Below are 16,461 nucleotides of genomic sequence, written 5' to 3' on the forward strand. Positions count from 1 at the left end.
TTTTATATCACTCTAGTTTTTTAACCAAAACATTGAGCAGCCCCAAGTTAAATGCCTTGTAGGAGTCTAAGTATATTATGTCGACACTATTACCTTTATCACCCAAACTTTGTAATCTCATAAAAAAAGTATCAAGTAGTATGACCGAATCTATTTATTATAAACCCATGCTGATTTGCATTAATTACATTACCCTGCTTTACTTCTTTATTTATTGAGTCCTGTATCAGCTGCTCCATTATCTTGCCTGGAATCGACATCAGGTTGACAGGCCTACACCTACCCAGGTCATCCTGGTTACCCTTTTTAAAACCTGGCACAACATTAGCTTTCTTCCAGACTTCTGGAACTTCCCCAGTGCTCTAAGACTTACTGAAAATCAACATTAACAATCCAGTGAGCTCCTCCACAAGCTCTTTTAAAACGCCTGTGTGCAAGTTGTCTAGGCCTAGTGATTTAAAAATGTCTAACATCAGTAACTGCTGTTTAACATCCTCCAGAGATACTAGTGCAAGGGAAAGAGTGTTACCACCATATGATGAGACTATATCATGTTTTTCCCCCAGCTACAGAACAGAAATATTTATTGAAAATGTCTGCCTTTTCTGCATTATTGATAATTTTACCATTTCCACTAGTAATGGACCAATATAATTGCCAGGTTTCTTTTTGTTACTAATATATTTTAAAAACTCCTCCTTATTGTCCTTAACTCTGCTGGCCACAGATTTTTCTTTGTGTCCCTTTTCAGTCCTAACTTCTGATTTATAGATGCCAACTCTGCCCACATATCTACACCAGCAACACCATCACAGGACCTAACCAGATCAGCTACAACATCACCGGCTCATTCACCTGCACGTCCACCAATGTTATATATGCCATCATATGCCAGCAATGCCCCTCTGCTATGTATATTGGCCAAACTGGACAGTCACTACGCAAGAGGATAAATGGACACAAGTCAGATATCAGGAATGGCAATATACAAAAACCTGTAGGAGAACACTTCAACCTCCCTGACCACAAAATAGCAGATGTAAAGGTAGCCATCTTACAGCAAAAAAACTTCAGGACCAGACTCCAAAGAGAAACTGCTGAGCTCCAGTTCATTTGCAAATTTGACACCATCAGATCACGATTAAACAAAGACTGTGAATGGCTATCCAACTACAGAAGCAGTTTCTCCTCCCTTGGTGTTCACACCTCAACTGCTAGCAGAGAACCTCACCCTCCCTGATTGAACTAACCTCGTTATCTCCACACTGATTTATACCTGCCTCTGGAGATTTCCATTACTTGCATCTGAAGAAGTGAGGTTCTTACCCACGAAAGCTTATGCTCCCAATACTTCTGTTAGTCTCAAAGGTGCCACAGGACCCTCTGTTGCTTTTTACAGATTCAGACTAACATGGCTACCCCTCTGATTTCTGATTTATAGTCTTTACTATCAACTTTCCCTTTCTTCCATTTGTTATATCATTTTTTAATAGCTGCCATCACTTCAACCTGGTTTAGAAGAGGTTTTTTAACCAGTGCAGCCTTCTTCCTCAAGTGTGGTTTTGTGGGCTCTGACGCAGGGGAAGATGCTTGTATTTGCATGCCTTTAGCCAGAAAGCAGCTTTCAGCTCTGGTTTAGCAGCGCAGGTATCTAAACGCTGGGGCTTTACAGAAGCCGGGCTGCGACAATCTCTGCAGTACTCTATAATCATGGCCTGGCTAAGTGAGACTGGAAGGCTGTTTCTTTCCAGCAAGCATTTGTCCCTGAGCACATCCTGCCTCTTCCAATAACAACACAACCACCACAAAAGTTGTTTCACTTTTATTTACATAATCACACGGTGTATTTCCTCCGGGACACGAGAATGTGCGAGAGCAGAGACGCTGATTTTCCAGACTCCACAAGAGCTAAATGTCTCCGCTGGGAAGGAGGAGGCCCTAGAGGATTCAAAAGTGGGTAACACCATTTTACAGGGGCACATGCAACAACTCAGATTACTTGGAAAGTATTATAAATACAAGGATGCAGAGAGAAAATAAAGCTACACTGCCATGGGAGAGGATCAGCCACCCCTATCACCTGAGAGAGGGACTCCCAGGTTTCACAGTTGCAGATTTGTATCAACGCTGGGTTTCTATTTGAAAGACTGGTTACATTACAGTCATTACTATTATCATGACTGCACATGACTATGGGCTGAATTTTGAGACTTAGGTCTGTGCTAGATGTGTCATAGGACCCACCTCCCAGGGGCTGGTTGGATCTGGGGAGGTCAAAGAAAAGGGAACACATTTGGAGAAAAATGCACCCAAGACATGGGTGTCTTCACAGTGAATGGCTGTAACCAGATCTCACATCCCGGGGAGGAATGGAGCAGCATGTGCGACACACAAATGCAGAAAACAGCAAGGAGTGGGCGGCAGCTTGTACTTAAGAGCAGTTAAGCCTGGAAGTGTGGCTGTGCTTTTCCAAGAACCCAGCAGCCAGTGTCAGGGAGTTCCGGTGGCTCTTGGAAAGCACTAGAGAGACCTGGCCAAACCTGTGGCGCAGCCTGCAGCTGCATTCAGGAGCTGCCAGGAGTCTGAATGGGCTCCTCGTGATTTCACACAAACGCTAACGGGATTTTGATTACTGTTGTGCAGCCACCCACTGGTCCCTCAGATTGCACCTCTGCTGAAGGAGCCTTTCATGTCTCACAAAGAAAAGGAGTGCATATAGAGTGCATCCGAAGAAGTGGGCTGTAGCCCACGAAAGCTTATGCTCTAATAAATTTGTTAGTCTCTAAGGTGCCACAAGTACTCCTGTTCTTTTTGCCGATACAGACTAACACGGCTGCTACCCTGAAACCTTTCATGTCTCACAGGGCTGGAAGGAATTCAGTAGGGGATGCCAGCCTCCTTGGAGAGTCTAGATTGAACTGAAGGGGTAAGGGAAGGCTGCTCCTAGAATGAAGGGTAACCAGCAGAAGGGAAGAGACAAGGGCCTTCCCAGGAAGTTGGGAAGAAAGGCAGCAGTGGGAAGATGGGAGCAAACCCTCTGTCCTGTATGGATGTGACAAAGGAGAGAACTATTGTCCCAGGTACCCAGGAACAAGGCACACTTGCTCAGCTATCAGACAAGAGAAGAGACTTTCCCTCAATCAGTGATGGGAACATGAACAAACCCGCACAGAACCCTCGGAGAAAAGAGTGAAAGACGTTCCACAGCAACCTATTGCCCAATCACAAATGAATAGTGCAAGGCAGACACAGGAGGGAAGCCTGCCACACAGCAACGCTCTGGCCACATGGAACCATCGACTCCAGTAGAGAGCTGAGCATTTCGCATGGTCAGTCAGGCCAGCATTGCCTATCAAGGATTTCTTTAATTTGATCCAAACCGAAAGGGAGGGGAGAGGGGCCGCTCTGGCGAAAGGATCCAGCTCAGCCAGGCATGCGAGAACACGGAAAAGGGGAGGTTGGATTTAGAAACCAGCAATTTGGGAACTACGGGGCTAAGGCCCAGAACTCTGCTATCCCAGCTAAATCCCATCTCTGGGTTCAGCGACTCGAGTCCCAGAATCATGGTGCATGGATGCAAGTATAGGGCTACAATTCAAGCCTGCCTACTCTTTGTTATTTCCCTTAATAGTTGCAGTATTTGGATCTCAGAATATTGCTCTCCAAAATAGCTCTCTATAATTAGAGCACTTGCCAAGGCTGCATTCGCCTAGACCATGGTTACAGAACACCTGCCGACTAGATCTGTTCTGGGATGTGGAAGCAAAGCACTGTGTACAGTAGAATATTAAATAGAGGAGGGATTATTTGAGGGTCACAGAAGTGGGGGATGGAAGAGGATGAGGCAAGGACTGAAGGCCAAAGCCAGGAAGAGGAACTTTTACACTAGCTATTAAGGAAGAGTTGCTGGAAATCCCTTGGCAGATCTTCCACTGCAAGGTGTCAAGGGCCATTTGCTAAGCTTATTGCAGAGGCAACTGGATGCACCAGGTGGCAACAAGAGCCCTAGACCCATGGACTAGAGAGTGACCCAGGAGGCCATTCAGCCCTGAAAACCCAGGAAAATACCTGTGTTAGGGCCACCAATGGTCCAGGCAGCGATTTCAGTTACTCTCCAAATAGCAGCACCAGGGGCTGTGTGTACAGAAGGTCACTATGCAGGGAGTCCTAAGGCTTTCCCAACCTGCTGCTCGGGCTGCAGAACATGAACGTGTCCAGTAAGGTACATGCAGGAGCTAATGGTAGTGTATCTCCGACTTCTAGCAGGGTACATGTTGATCTTAGGGAACATGAACAGGATACATTAGCCAATGAGAACCCAACTCTGCTCTTTTGGGGGTGGCGACAGCTCCTCTCTTAGCCTTTAGCAGTTTTAAGCAAATAAGGGGCTGTCTCTGGCCCATGCAGTAATTTTTAGGATCATATCCTCTTAGCACCTAGAGTCAATCACTGTGTTATTTTTAGCGGGAATAATATTATACCAACAGCTGAACACAGCAGAGTCCTAGGGATAAAGTGATAATTTCATATTTTATGAGCTCACAGCTTCAAGTGAGAGTTTTCATATTCTGAAAGATTGTGAAATTTTCAAGATTACAGTATTTTACAATACAAAATGTCTCCATTCAGTATTATGTCATTTTACTCCTTCTGGGATTATAATAATTATTAAAAGCACACACAACCTTGTCAAAAGGACAACACCACCACTACAGAAAACAAAGGAGAAAACCTGCTGCGATGATCTCAAAATCCATGTAGTGCAAAGGAGACGGGAACTTTTAGCAATGTCCAGTGAGAAGTGTTCTTTATATGCTCATCTTGAGAAACAGCCCAGATTCAACCTCTGAGTGAGATCAGGCTGCCAGCTTCTATACTGAAGCTTAGAACAATGTCTATATCAACACAAAAAAGGACTGAAACACAATATGCATGGCCATTAAAAATAATATTTATATATAGCTATATAGAGGGATTTTTTCCACATAACGTATTTAGTTTTAAGAAAGAATTCTGGCAGATAAACACATATGGCTTTCTGTCTCTGTGGACTCAGCCCTTTGGGGCCATCTCACACAGCCAAATGTTTATCATCTGTTTGTTTGCCTCAAACTAAAGTACTGTACTCGCTGAGTGCAAAGTCCCTTTGGTTGGGATGACTGTTTTGCCAGGTCGCTGCAGCTTCCACACATCTTGTCCACAGAAAAAGATTCAATCCGCTTCTCTGCCGACATTCCTGCAAAAGCCGCTCTCGTCCTCTCCTTGCTCACAGCTGCCCCATTCGGAGGATACCTGGCATGGGATAACTCACACAGTTGTTTCATCTGCATTCTTCTTCATGAGCTTGGTGGAGAGCAGGGAATGCTGGACAGGATGAGAGTTCTTGGAGTCCGGAATCATTAAGCGGACTTTCTGATTGGTCCTTCTCCACTCTGAATACAGCTGGCAATGATAACGGAATGAAACCTGATGGACAACAAAGTATCAGTCTGATTACTGAGCTGCCTGGGCCTGCCACAGAATGGATGGGAGGTGAATGTCTGTGCCCAGTAGAGGACAATGCTGGGAACAGCTAGTGTGATACAATGGCAGAACTAGCTGCTTTCCTGAGCCCTGCAAAATGTATTCCTGCACTCTTTCCACAGCCCACTGAAGCTAAGGGAGACAAAGCTGTGCCTGAAGTGGCTGGGACACATCTCTTCAGGCCTTGAGCTTCAGGCCTTTGCTGAGGAATTTCACTGATTGTTTGTAAACTCAAGACCTTGATTTCTGTTGTTTTCTTATTTTAAGAAATTGTCCCTAACTAGTAATACAGACCAGCTGGATTTGCTGAGAGCACACATTCCTGGGCCAGAGTTTGCTTGATTTGGTTTACACCAGTCCCAGTGCCCTCTGGAGAGGATCTATGGAGATACCATGGAAGTACAGGGTGTCTCTGTAAGGGACTGCAACAGGAATCTTAGTCCTGTGCATGAGTTAACCAGAGCGCCAGATCTGGGGTTAGAATGAACGTCCCACCAGGCATTCTGGGAGGAAACATTCAGCAAGGCTGGTCTATAGCAGGATCAGGAGAATGAGTGAATCTCATATGGTCAAATCCCTACAATTGGCAGGCGATGGTGGAGCTTGGCCCCAAGCTCTGTTTTTTGAAGTTCTTGCAGTAACTTGTTTTCCTGCCCGCAGTTACTACACTTCGGTTGCGCTTTCAGCCTTTCCTCATTTCCCTCTGAAAACATCCCTGCTCCCAGAGGGACCTGCATTTCCTCCCACAGCTGAGCCCATGACTCAGCCTGAACCAGAAATGAGGCAACTGAAGTTTGCCAGGCCATACGGCTGGATGGAACTAGAACCCCTGAAGCAGGCTGGGATGACGGACATGAGACTCCACAAACTGTTTCAAATCAGGACCCTGCAGCACAATTTGGGCTAAGTTTTCACACCAGACCTGGGGTTCCCAAAGCTGAAGGGGAGGGGAACACTCTTGTTGTGGTCTACCCACAGAGTTGTGAACCATCACCTGCCTATTTGCGCCCCACCTCCAATTTTCTCCCTTTCTGGCCATATGGCAGCAGAGACAGCGTGTGTGTGTTTGGGGAGTGGAAAAGGGATGGAGAAGGAGAATGAAAACAAAATAAAGAGCCACATCCACAAACCCACAGAGAAACTGGACAGAAAACGGAGGAACCACAACACAGTGAGGGGCATAACACTGAAGAAAGGGGGCAACAATCTATGTGGGGAGGGGAAGGCTCCAACCAAAGAAGGCTGGGAACTATGCCCGAGACTTTGGTCAGTTCTTTGTGTTTCAGAAAGAGGGGGTGGGGGTGGGCACACAGATACAACATGACATGACACTGCCTTTAGCTGTCAAATTCAGACTGATTTTCCCCCTCTCTCAGGCCATGTGCTCCTGACTGACTTCTTCAACATGCCCTGGAGGTGGGCAAGTGGGGAGCGTGCATGAAGAACCTGTTCCCAGTAACAATGCCCAGAGCATCCCATGCACAGCTGAGGCAGAGAGCCCAGAAACAATGTCAGTTACAGATTCCCAGTAGTCTATGGTGCCTTGTTAACTCCAAGGCAGCGACAGACAATTTTAAGGCAGTATTGCTAGGCTGTTCTGCTATAACAGAGAACGCTATGTACTGTGAGTAAGAAAAAACTGTTACTAACCTTTCGTAACTGTTGTTCTTCGAGATGTGTTGCTCGTGTCCATTCCATGGTAGGTGTGTGTGCTCACCACATGCACTGGTGCCGGTAGTTTTTTCCTCAGTGGTATCAGTAGGGGACTGGCTCTGGCGCCCTCTGGAGTGGCATGTGTATGCACTGGTATAAGGGGCACTGCCGGCCCCCTCCCTCCCTCAGTTCCTTCTAGTCAGAACTCCGACAGCGGCGAAGGACTGTGGGTCATGGAATGGACATGAGCAATACATCTTGAAGAACAGTTATGAAAGATTAGTAACCGTTTTTTCTTCTTCAATGATTGCTCATGTCCATTCCATTGTAGGTGACTCCCAAGCAGTATCTCTGGAGGCGGGCAGGAGTTCATGGCCGTGTCGACTGCAACACAGCTTTGCCAAATCCAGCGTCATCTCTGGCCTGCTGGGTAATGGTGTAGTGCGTGGTGAATGTATGTACCGAAGATCATGTGGCAGCCCTGCAGATGTCCTGGATAGGATCATGCACCAGGAAGGCAGCCGAAGACGCCTGAGCTCTAGGCGAGTGAGTCTTCACTATCTGTGGAGGTACAGCCTGCGCCAACTCGCAACAAGTGCGGATGCAGGTGGTGATCCAGTTTGAAATCCTCTGAAAGGACACCAGATGACCCTTCCTCCTGTCAGCTATTGCAATAAAGAGCTGAGTTGATCTGTGGAAGGGCTGGATGCACTCCAAGTAGAAAGCCAGGGCACGCCTGACATCTAGAGCGTGCAGGTGTCTGTCCTCGTTGGTCTTGTGAGGCTTGGGACAGGACACTGAGAGGAAGATATCCTGATTGACATGGAAGCGCGACGCCACCTTCGGCAGGATAGGGTTGCAGCTGCACCTTGTCCTTGTAGAACACCGTATACGAGGGCTCCGAAGTGAGGGCTTTAATCTCGGAGACTCGCCTCGCCGAAGGAATGCGACCTTCCATGACAGGTGTGAGAGAGAGAGCAAGAGGCTCGAATGGAGGACCAGTAAGCCTGGAAAGGACTAGATTGAGGTCCCATTGGGGAATCAGATCCCGGACCGGAGGAAACAGCCTCTTGAGGCCCTTGAGGAACCTGATCATCTTATGTGAGCATACTGATCTTCCCTGGACGTGCGGATGAAAGGCTGATATGGCTGCCAAGTGCATCTTGATCGATGGCAAGGCCCTGGCGCTTTAGATGCAGGAGGTAGTCCAGGATGGATTGTAAAGAGACACTAACGGGAAATATTCCGCTCCAAAGCCTAGCAAGAGAAGTGTTCCCACTTCGCAAGGTAGTCAAGTATCAGAGGGGTAGCCGTGTTAGTCTGAATCTGTAAAAAGCGACAAAGAGTCCTGTGGCACCTTATAGACTAACAGACATATTGGAGCATAAGCTGTGGTGGGTGAATATCCACTTCGTCGGATGCATGTGGTAGGTGGCTCTAGTGGAGGACTTTCTGCTTTCCAGAAGAACCTGATGGGAGCAGGCCTGCTCCTTGGGGCTCAGCCACGCAGCATTCATGCTGTGAGGTGGAGAGAAGTGAGGTTCGGGTGCAGCAACCGTCTGTGATCCTGAGAGAGCAGGTCCGGATGGCCAGGAAGAGTCCATGTGGCTGCCACTGCCAAGTCCATGACAGTGCCAAACCAATGCTCGCGAGGCCAGGCCGGTTCGATCATAATGACTTGTGCCTGATCCCTCTTGATCTTGGAAAGGACCCTGCTGATTAGCAGGTCTGGTGGAAAGCCATACATGAGACCCTCTGACCATGACAGAAGGAAGGCACCCGACAGCGAGCTGCTGTCGAGGCCTTGTAGTGAACAGAATTGGTGGCATTTCCTGTACTGTCTGCTGGCAAACAGGTCCACTTGGGGAGCTCCCCATCTCTGGAAGAGCATCTGGGAAACCTCTGAGTGGAGGGACCACTCGTAGTGAGAGAAGAAGGACCTGCTGAGGCGATCCACCAGCGTGTTCTGGACACCAGGGAGGTTCGAGGCTTCCAGGTGGATAGTGTGCTGGATGCATAAGTCCCACAGGCGAAGGGCTTCCTTGCTCCCCCTTTGTATGTTGACATAGAACATGGAGGCCGCGTTGTCTGTCAGTACCTGCACCACACTCGACTTGGGATGTAAAATGTTAAATGGTTAATCGATAAGCATCAGTCTTATCGGTAAGGTATTACGGTTAACGTTTAAACTGCTGTGGGACTCCACTGCTGGCCCCCAGCACCCTGGCTGTTGGCCTCCTGTGCCCAGAGTCTCAGCTGCCAACCTGTGCCCCAGCATCCTGGCTGCCGGCCCCGCGTCCAGGGCTCTGCGTGGGGGACACAGCGCAGCCAGGATCCCAGGTGCGTGGGACAGCAGCAGAGCCTAATGGTTAAACATTTAACTGGTACAATTTTAAAAGTTTAAATGTTTACTTTTTTTAACCACTATTTACATCGTTACACTCGACCAGATAGATGGGGGAAGAAACACTTCACACACCAGGCAAATGGCCCTGAGCTTTCTGACCTTTATGTGAAGCGACAGCTCCTCCCATGACCATAGTCCTTGAGTTTTGAGGGCACCACGGTGCACTCCCCAGCCGAGGTTGGACGCATCCGACACCAGGGACACTGTGGGCCATGGAGCCACGAATGGAACCCCTTCCATCACCGGATTCGGGTTGCACCACCATTGGAGGGAGGTGAGTAACTGGGCCAGGATCATGAGGAACCCCTCCAAGGGGTGTCTGGCTGTGGAATGACAACCACATTTGAAGGGACTTCAGCCGCAGTCTTTGATACTGGAGTATGTAGGTGCACGCAGCCATGTGCCCTAGGGGTCTGAAACAGACCTGAGCTGTGGTGACTGGGTGTGCGATGACTTGGGCAATCAGATCTGACATTGCTCTGAACCTGGCTTGTGGTAAGAACTTCTGGCTTGGGTAAAGTCGAGGACTGCTCCGATGAACTCTATCCTCTGAGCAGGGACCAATGTTGATTTTTGTTTGTTTATCAACAGGCCCAGGGCATGACAAGTGGCTTGCAACACCTCGATACTGCACTGCACCTGCTTGTGGGAGCAACCCTTAATGAGCCAGTCATCCAGCCAGGGATTGATCTGGACCCCCTGATGTCTGAGGTAAGCTGCAACCACTGCCATGCACTTTCTAAACACTCCTGGTGCTGTTACTAGGCCGAATGGGAGCACTGCGAACTGGTAATGTGTCTGACCGACCACAAAACGTAGAAATCTCTTGTATCCGGGAAATTTTGAGATGTGAAAGTAAGTGTCTTTTAGGTTGAGGATGGCATACCAGTCTCCAGGATCCAGGGAGGGGATGATGGAGGCCAGGGAGACCATGCGAAACGTCAACTTCTTGAGATATTTGTTGAGGTCTCGCAGGTCCAGGATGGCCGTAGCCCTCCTTTGGCCTTCAAAATGGGAAAGTACCGGGAGTAAAAACCTTTCCCTCTTCATTCTGCTGGAACTGCCTCCACGGCGCCCAGACACAGGAGGGCTTGCATCTTCTAGGCGAGCAATTGCTCGTGAGATGGGTCCCTGAGAAGGGACGGGGAAGGGTGTTGGAAGGGGGGATAGAACCAAATTGGAGGATATACCCCGCTGCCACTGTATTGAGGACCTAGCAGTCTGTAGTTATGGAGGTCCAAGCAGGAAGGAAAGATAACAAATGGTGGGAAAATAAAGGGTGAGACAGATCCTGGTTGCAGGTTGGGAGGTCGCCCTCGAACGTCCCCCCACAATGATTGCCTGTTTTTGTGAGGGGCACGGCTCGAGCCCAAATGCGGCCCCACTGCAGGTGACTGGCCTTGGCAATGCCTATATCCCCATCTCTTTCTGCAGTACGGTTCCACTCTGGTCTGGCCCATGAACCTCTGCATTTGCTGAGGTTTAAATCTCTTTTTAGCATGGGCCGGAATGTACAGGCCCAGCGAGCAAAGAGTGGCCCTCGAGTCTTTTAGGCCGTGTAATCTGCTGTCAGTTTGTTCAGCAAACAGGGCCGAGCCGTTGAACGGGAGGTCCTGAATGGACTGTTGGACTTCTGCCAACAGACTGGATGATTGAAGACATTATGCCCTTCTCATGGCCACCACAAGAGGCCATCGCTCTGGCTGCAGAGTCTGCCGCATCTGAGGTGGCCTGGAGGGAGACTCTTGCAATTGCCCTGCCCTCCTCTAGTATGGCATCGAACTTCCATTTGGTGTCCTGCGGGAGTGAATCAGCAAACTTGGCCATGGCCTGCCATATACTGAAGTGATACCTGCCGAGCAGAGCCTGGTGGTTTGCGATGCGAAGCTGTAGGCTGGCTGTTGAATAAATTTTCCTGCCCTACAGATCAAGTCGTTCGGCATCTTGATTTTTTTGGGTCGATCTGGGCTGCCCCTGCCTGTCGCGCTCGTTGGCAGCCGCAACCACCAGAGACCCGGGAGAGGGCTGTGTATATAGGTACTCAAACCCCTTTGCAGAAACGTAGTATTTGCACTCTGCCCTCTTAGAAATGGGTGGCAGGGATGATGGGGTCTACCCAGGGCCGGTGCAACCACTAGGCGAACTAGGTGGCTGCCTAGGGTGCCAAGTGGTTGGGGGCACCAAAAAGCATGCTGAGGGGAGGCGGTGGAGTGGAGGTGAGCTGGGGTAGGCGGGAGCGGGGGGGGGCATGTAGGGGAACCGCTCCCCGCCCCAGCTCATCTCCGCTCCGCCTTCTCCCCTGAGCACGCCACTCCCACTCTAATTCTCCTCTCCTCCCAGGCTTGCCACGCCAATCAGGTGTTTGGCACGGCAAGCCTGGAGACGGGAGAAGTGGAGCGGTGCTGGCGTGCTCAGGGGAGAAGGCAGAGCGGAGGTGAGCTGGGGCGGGGAGCTGCTACAGTGGGGGCTGCCCAGGCGGAGGGGAGGCGGGGGGGGCGCTGCAGGGCGCTGCCGCGGGGGGGCTCCCCGGGTGGAGGGGAGCACAGCAGGGCTGGGAGCTGCCGCAGGGGGGGCTCTCTGGCTCTTCCCCATGGCCCCGCCCCTGCTCCGCCCCAACCCCACCTCTTCCCGCCCCCACTCCCGCTCCGCCCCAGCCCTGCCCTCACTCCCCTGAAGATTGCAGCCAGGCCCGACCCTGCACTCACTGCATGGTAAGTGGAGCGACCCGGCCCCAGCCGCAAGTGCTGGGGGGGCGGTTCCCTCCTCCCCCCAAGCCTGGGAGCCAGGGGAGCAGAGCAGGCTGGGGCCCCAGGCCTCCGTGGGGGATGGGGGGCTGACTACTTCCTGGGAAGTGGAATGACCCAGCCCCAGCCTGTTCCGCTCCCCTGGCTCCCAGGCTTGGGGGGAGGGGGAACCACCCCCCTGCACTCGCATTCAGCACGGTTGGGAGCCAGGGGAGCGGAGCAGGCTGGGGCTGGGTCACTCCCTTTCCCACAGGAAGTGGCCAGCCCCACTCCCCCCCGTAGGCCTGGGACCAGCCCCCCCATCCTGTGGAGGCCTGGGACGGGGCCCCACACAGCCCCCCTGCAGAGGCCTGGGCTGTGTAGGGCACCAAAATAGCTAGGGCGGCCCTGGCTCCCTGGGCCGGAGGGGGGACGCAAGGTGGAAGTTTCGTCTAGGGCACGAAATATCCTTGCACCGGCCCTGGGTCTGCCACAGGGCTTTTACGATTTTTTACTACCCCATCATGCACGGATAGAGCCACCTTTTCCGGGGCTGCTGACGCAAGACATCAAATAGGGAGTCCATGGGTTCGGACATCTCCTCCGCCTGCAGTCCCAGGTTGGCTGCCACCCGTTTAAGCAGCTCCTGGTGGGCTTTGACGTCGTCCTGAGGCACAGTCTGCAATGGGCCAGCTACTGCCTCATCAGGCAATGAGGCGGCAGCGGCCAGCCCAGGAAGAGGGGCGGGGAACCCCCACTGCCTGGGGAACCACGTCCACTGGAGGAAGTAGCTCTTGGGTCCCTTGGACTGATGTGACATCCGAGCCCGTGGCCGGTCGAGACACTAAGGTTGAAGGTTCTTCCAGTGCCCCTGAGACTGAGTGCTGGGCCTGAGGTCCCCCAGTCTGGGGAACTGCCCATGTGTTATAGACTTGCCAGGGCCCAGGCCACTGACCCTGCGGCCGCATGCCTGGGAAGAACCCGCTTGCTGGGCAGGTGGCAGTTGGTCCCTTGGGGGCCATCAATTACTTACTCTCATAGCCCAAGGAGGAACAGTCTTCCTCTGATGACCACGGTGGCGCCACCATAGGGTAGGCTTCCCCACTATGTCTGGCGGTCTTGTGCCTGCCAATTGGGCAGTGGTATCGGGACTCCGCTGAGCTATGTCGCATATCCGGCAATCAGCAGCACTACTCATATGCCTGGTAATAATCTGGAGAACGACGCCACCTGCTTCAGGAATGGTGCGCAGGCTCCAGTGACCGGGATCAGGAGCGCAGAGATTGTCTATGACGCTCCGGTGACTGACGTCTGGATTCCGGTGACCAGCAATGGTCCGGTGACCGGCGATGGGGCTCCGGTGACTGTGCCCGGGGCTGTGGAAACCAGTCTCTCTCCAAAGAGCGGTGTTGAGACTCCAGGTGGGGCTCTGGTGAGCGACGCCTGTGAACCAGGGAGTGGCACCTTTTGGGTGACCGCTGCCGGAATTCTGGGGACCGGTGGCGCACCTCTGTGGCCCAGTCCCGCAGATCTGGTGATCGATGTGTGGATCCCGGAGATTGGTGCCTGGAGCTCGGCGATCGCCGGGAACCTGCTGAGTAGCCGCGGGTCTGCAATCTGGTCCTGGCAAGTGGGCCCGGGTACGGTGCCGCGGGGGTGACTTCTGCAGGGGTGCCATTGAGGGCTTTCCCTCAGAAATGGGTGGGCAGGAGGGGTCCTTAAGCCTTTCTTCCTGAGGAATAGGCAGCACTGGGAGAGAGAAGATGTCTTTTGCTGCTTAAAAGGCTTCTGGGGTGGACGGAACCATGAGGTACCACACGCCTCTACCACTCCCTGGGGTAGGAGGCAGGTCGCGGGATGGACTAAGCCCAATAGGCGAGGCTGCCACCTGGCTACACGCCTGTGATGGTGAGATGGCCCAATTCGGTCCAGGCTCCTCTTTTCCCTTATCTTTACCCTTACGGAAACCTGCGGAGTGTCCCTTCCTTGTGCCTTTTGTCCCGTACCGGTGACAAGGACTGAGGTCGCGAGGCAGCTAGTGTTGGGGACACACTTCTTGTCGATGCCAAAGTACTGGCACCGAGTCCAGATGTGCAGGCTCCGAGGGTGGTGCAATAGCAGACCTCATGAGGAGTGCATGGAGCCTGATGTCTCTCTCCTTTCTGGTCCAAAGCTTGAATCCTTTGTAAATACAGCACTTTTCACGAATGTGGGACTCACCCAGACATTCAAACAACCAAGATGTGGATCTTTGATTGGCATAGGTTTCTTACAGTGATTGCACAGCTTGAATCCCGGGGAGCGGCTCAGTCCCTCGGGGGACTATGAATAACTAAATACACTAACACCTGTCTACAACTATTTACACAATAAAAGTTCAAACAACTACTGAAAGAGAGCAACTTGATAGAGCAAGGGGAGCCGCGGGGCACTGGCGGTAAGAAGGAACTGAGGGAGAGACGGGGCTGGCAGTGCCCCTTATACCAGTGCATACGCGCGCCCCTCTAGAGGGTGCCAGAGCCGGTCCCCTATGGATACCAATGAGGAAAAAACCTTCCAGCACCGGTGCATGTGGCGAGCACACACACCTACAATGGAAGAAGAAATGACTGCTCTGCTACAAGAGAGACTTAGTTAGAATTTTTCAAGTGAGAAGAGGAAGGCAGGTCTCCTCCAGCTTGGCTGGAGTCTGACTTTTAAACAGACCACTTTGTGGCCCCTGGCCATTTTCTCAGAGCTTTTAAGAAATCCTTTTGATAGCTTCCTACTGGAACTTCAGTGACCCCAGCTGATCTCCAAGAGGAGTCCCACAAACCATTCTAAAGGCTAGTGCTCCTTTTCCCTCTTCGCCATAACAGTGCTGCTCTTGGACAGAGCCTGACTATACCTCACTGATATCTTTTATAGAGCCTTTGACCAGGCTGACAGGAGTGCAGATTCCTATGCTCTTTGGGTGGCTCAGACAATATTTTATCCACAGTATTGTTTTTACCATAGTGCCAAGATTCGGGGATTTTTATTTGAAAACAGGAAGACAAAGAACAGCTGGGCTTCTTACTCCTCTCCCCATGCTCGCTAACCACACCCGTCCCCATGCTAATGTCAGGCTTGGTCTGTCCACTTCTACATCCCACACTGCACACACTACACCAAAAGGGCATGTTGCCGTAATGTCCATCTGCAGACGTTCCTGATGATGTGCAGTGAGTTAGCATGCACGGGCAGAAACTCGTTTTCAAGTGTCATTGACCTCAGCAGGTTACATTTTAAACTTTCATTCATTTGTATTTAATGGGAACAACCAAATATTTGCCCCTTGGCAGCTATGGAGGAAGTGCAGACACAGCCATGACTGAGCTCTGGGAACATAAACCATCCTCCTGGGATACTCTGCTTTGAATTCCTGTAACTGAGAAACCCCTTTAAATGTAACAGGGCCCTGGGCTCAGGTACTGGGTGGCACTTGGCATCTATTGCATGTTGCCGTTTACTCACCAGTGTCCAAAGGACGTAGATAGTAAAAAGTGCAATAGTAAGTGCTATCAGTCCGATGGCTTCCAGCCGGCTGTTGAATTGCAAGTGATCCTGGGCACCACGAAGACACAGCCAGCCCGAGATTGCCGCCAGGGGAGTAATGAACAGAAAACACACCATGTCACAGAAGAGGGTCCTCTTCTCATTACGAGGGCCAGGATCCTTCAGCCACTACAGGAAGAAGAGGAAAGAGGTGATTAGGCAGTGGCACAAGAGCTAATACATACGCATGTGGGGGAGCGAAATAAGAGGCTATAGTGTGTTTGGCTTCTCATTATTTGCATCCTATAAATGCTCCTGGTGCTTTATAACAATAACCCACAAGGCCTCATAAAAACTGGTTAAAAATGCAGAGCATGTTTTTTTAAACACTAACCAAGCATACGGGAGGTGCTAACACATCTGCATGGGCAGAGGGGAACACCTGGCTAAGAGCGCTCAAAGCAGGCTGCTGCTGGCAGACAAGGCATCGTAGACGCTGAGTGCCGATCTTGCTAAGCGATGCTTACTGTAATCGTACAATGCAAATGGGCCAGCCTGACAGTTTGTGCAGGATTCATTGCTTTAGCAGCGAGGATTCATCTCTTGTATTAAGAAGTTTTGTTTTAGGCCCGCAATCCA

General features: G+C 51.0%; 1 protein-coding gene across 3 annotated transcripts in view; it reads right to left on the reverse strand.

Moving 5' to 3' along the window:
- MARCHF2 (membrane associated ring-CH-type finger 2) overlaps positions 1-16,461 on the reverse strand; it is a 91,372-nt gene that overhangs the window by 16,170 nt on the left and 58,741 nt on the right. For 2 of the 3 annotated variants that reach the window (XM_054013328.1, XM_054013327.1), the window contains exons 4-5: positions 15,802-16,011; positions 1,808-5,466 (exon numbers count right to left, since the gene is read on the reverse strand). In XM_054013328.1, coding sequence (XP_053869303.1) covers positions 5,308-5,466; positions 15,802-16,011 — 369 coding nt within the window. In that variant the 3' untranslated portion in view covers positions 1,808-5,307. Of the gene's footprint in view, positions 1-1,807; positions 5,467-15,801; positions 16,012-16,461 lie in introns of those variants that run through there. The other variant, XM_054013329.1, reaches the window with a different exon arrangement.

Source organism: Malaclemys terrapin, chromosome 24, assembly GCF_027887155.1.
Source record: "Malaclemys terrapin pileata isolate rMalTer1 chromosome 24, rMalTer1.hap1, whole genome shotgun sequence".
NCBI lineage: Eukaryota > Metazoa > Chordata > Testudines > Emydidae > Malaclemys > Malaclemys terrapin.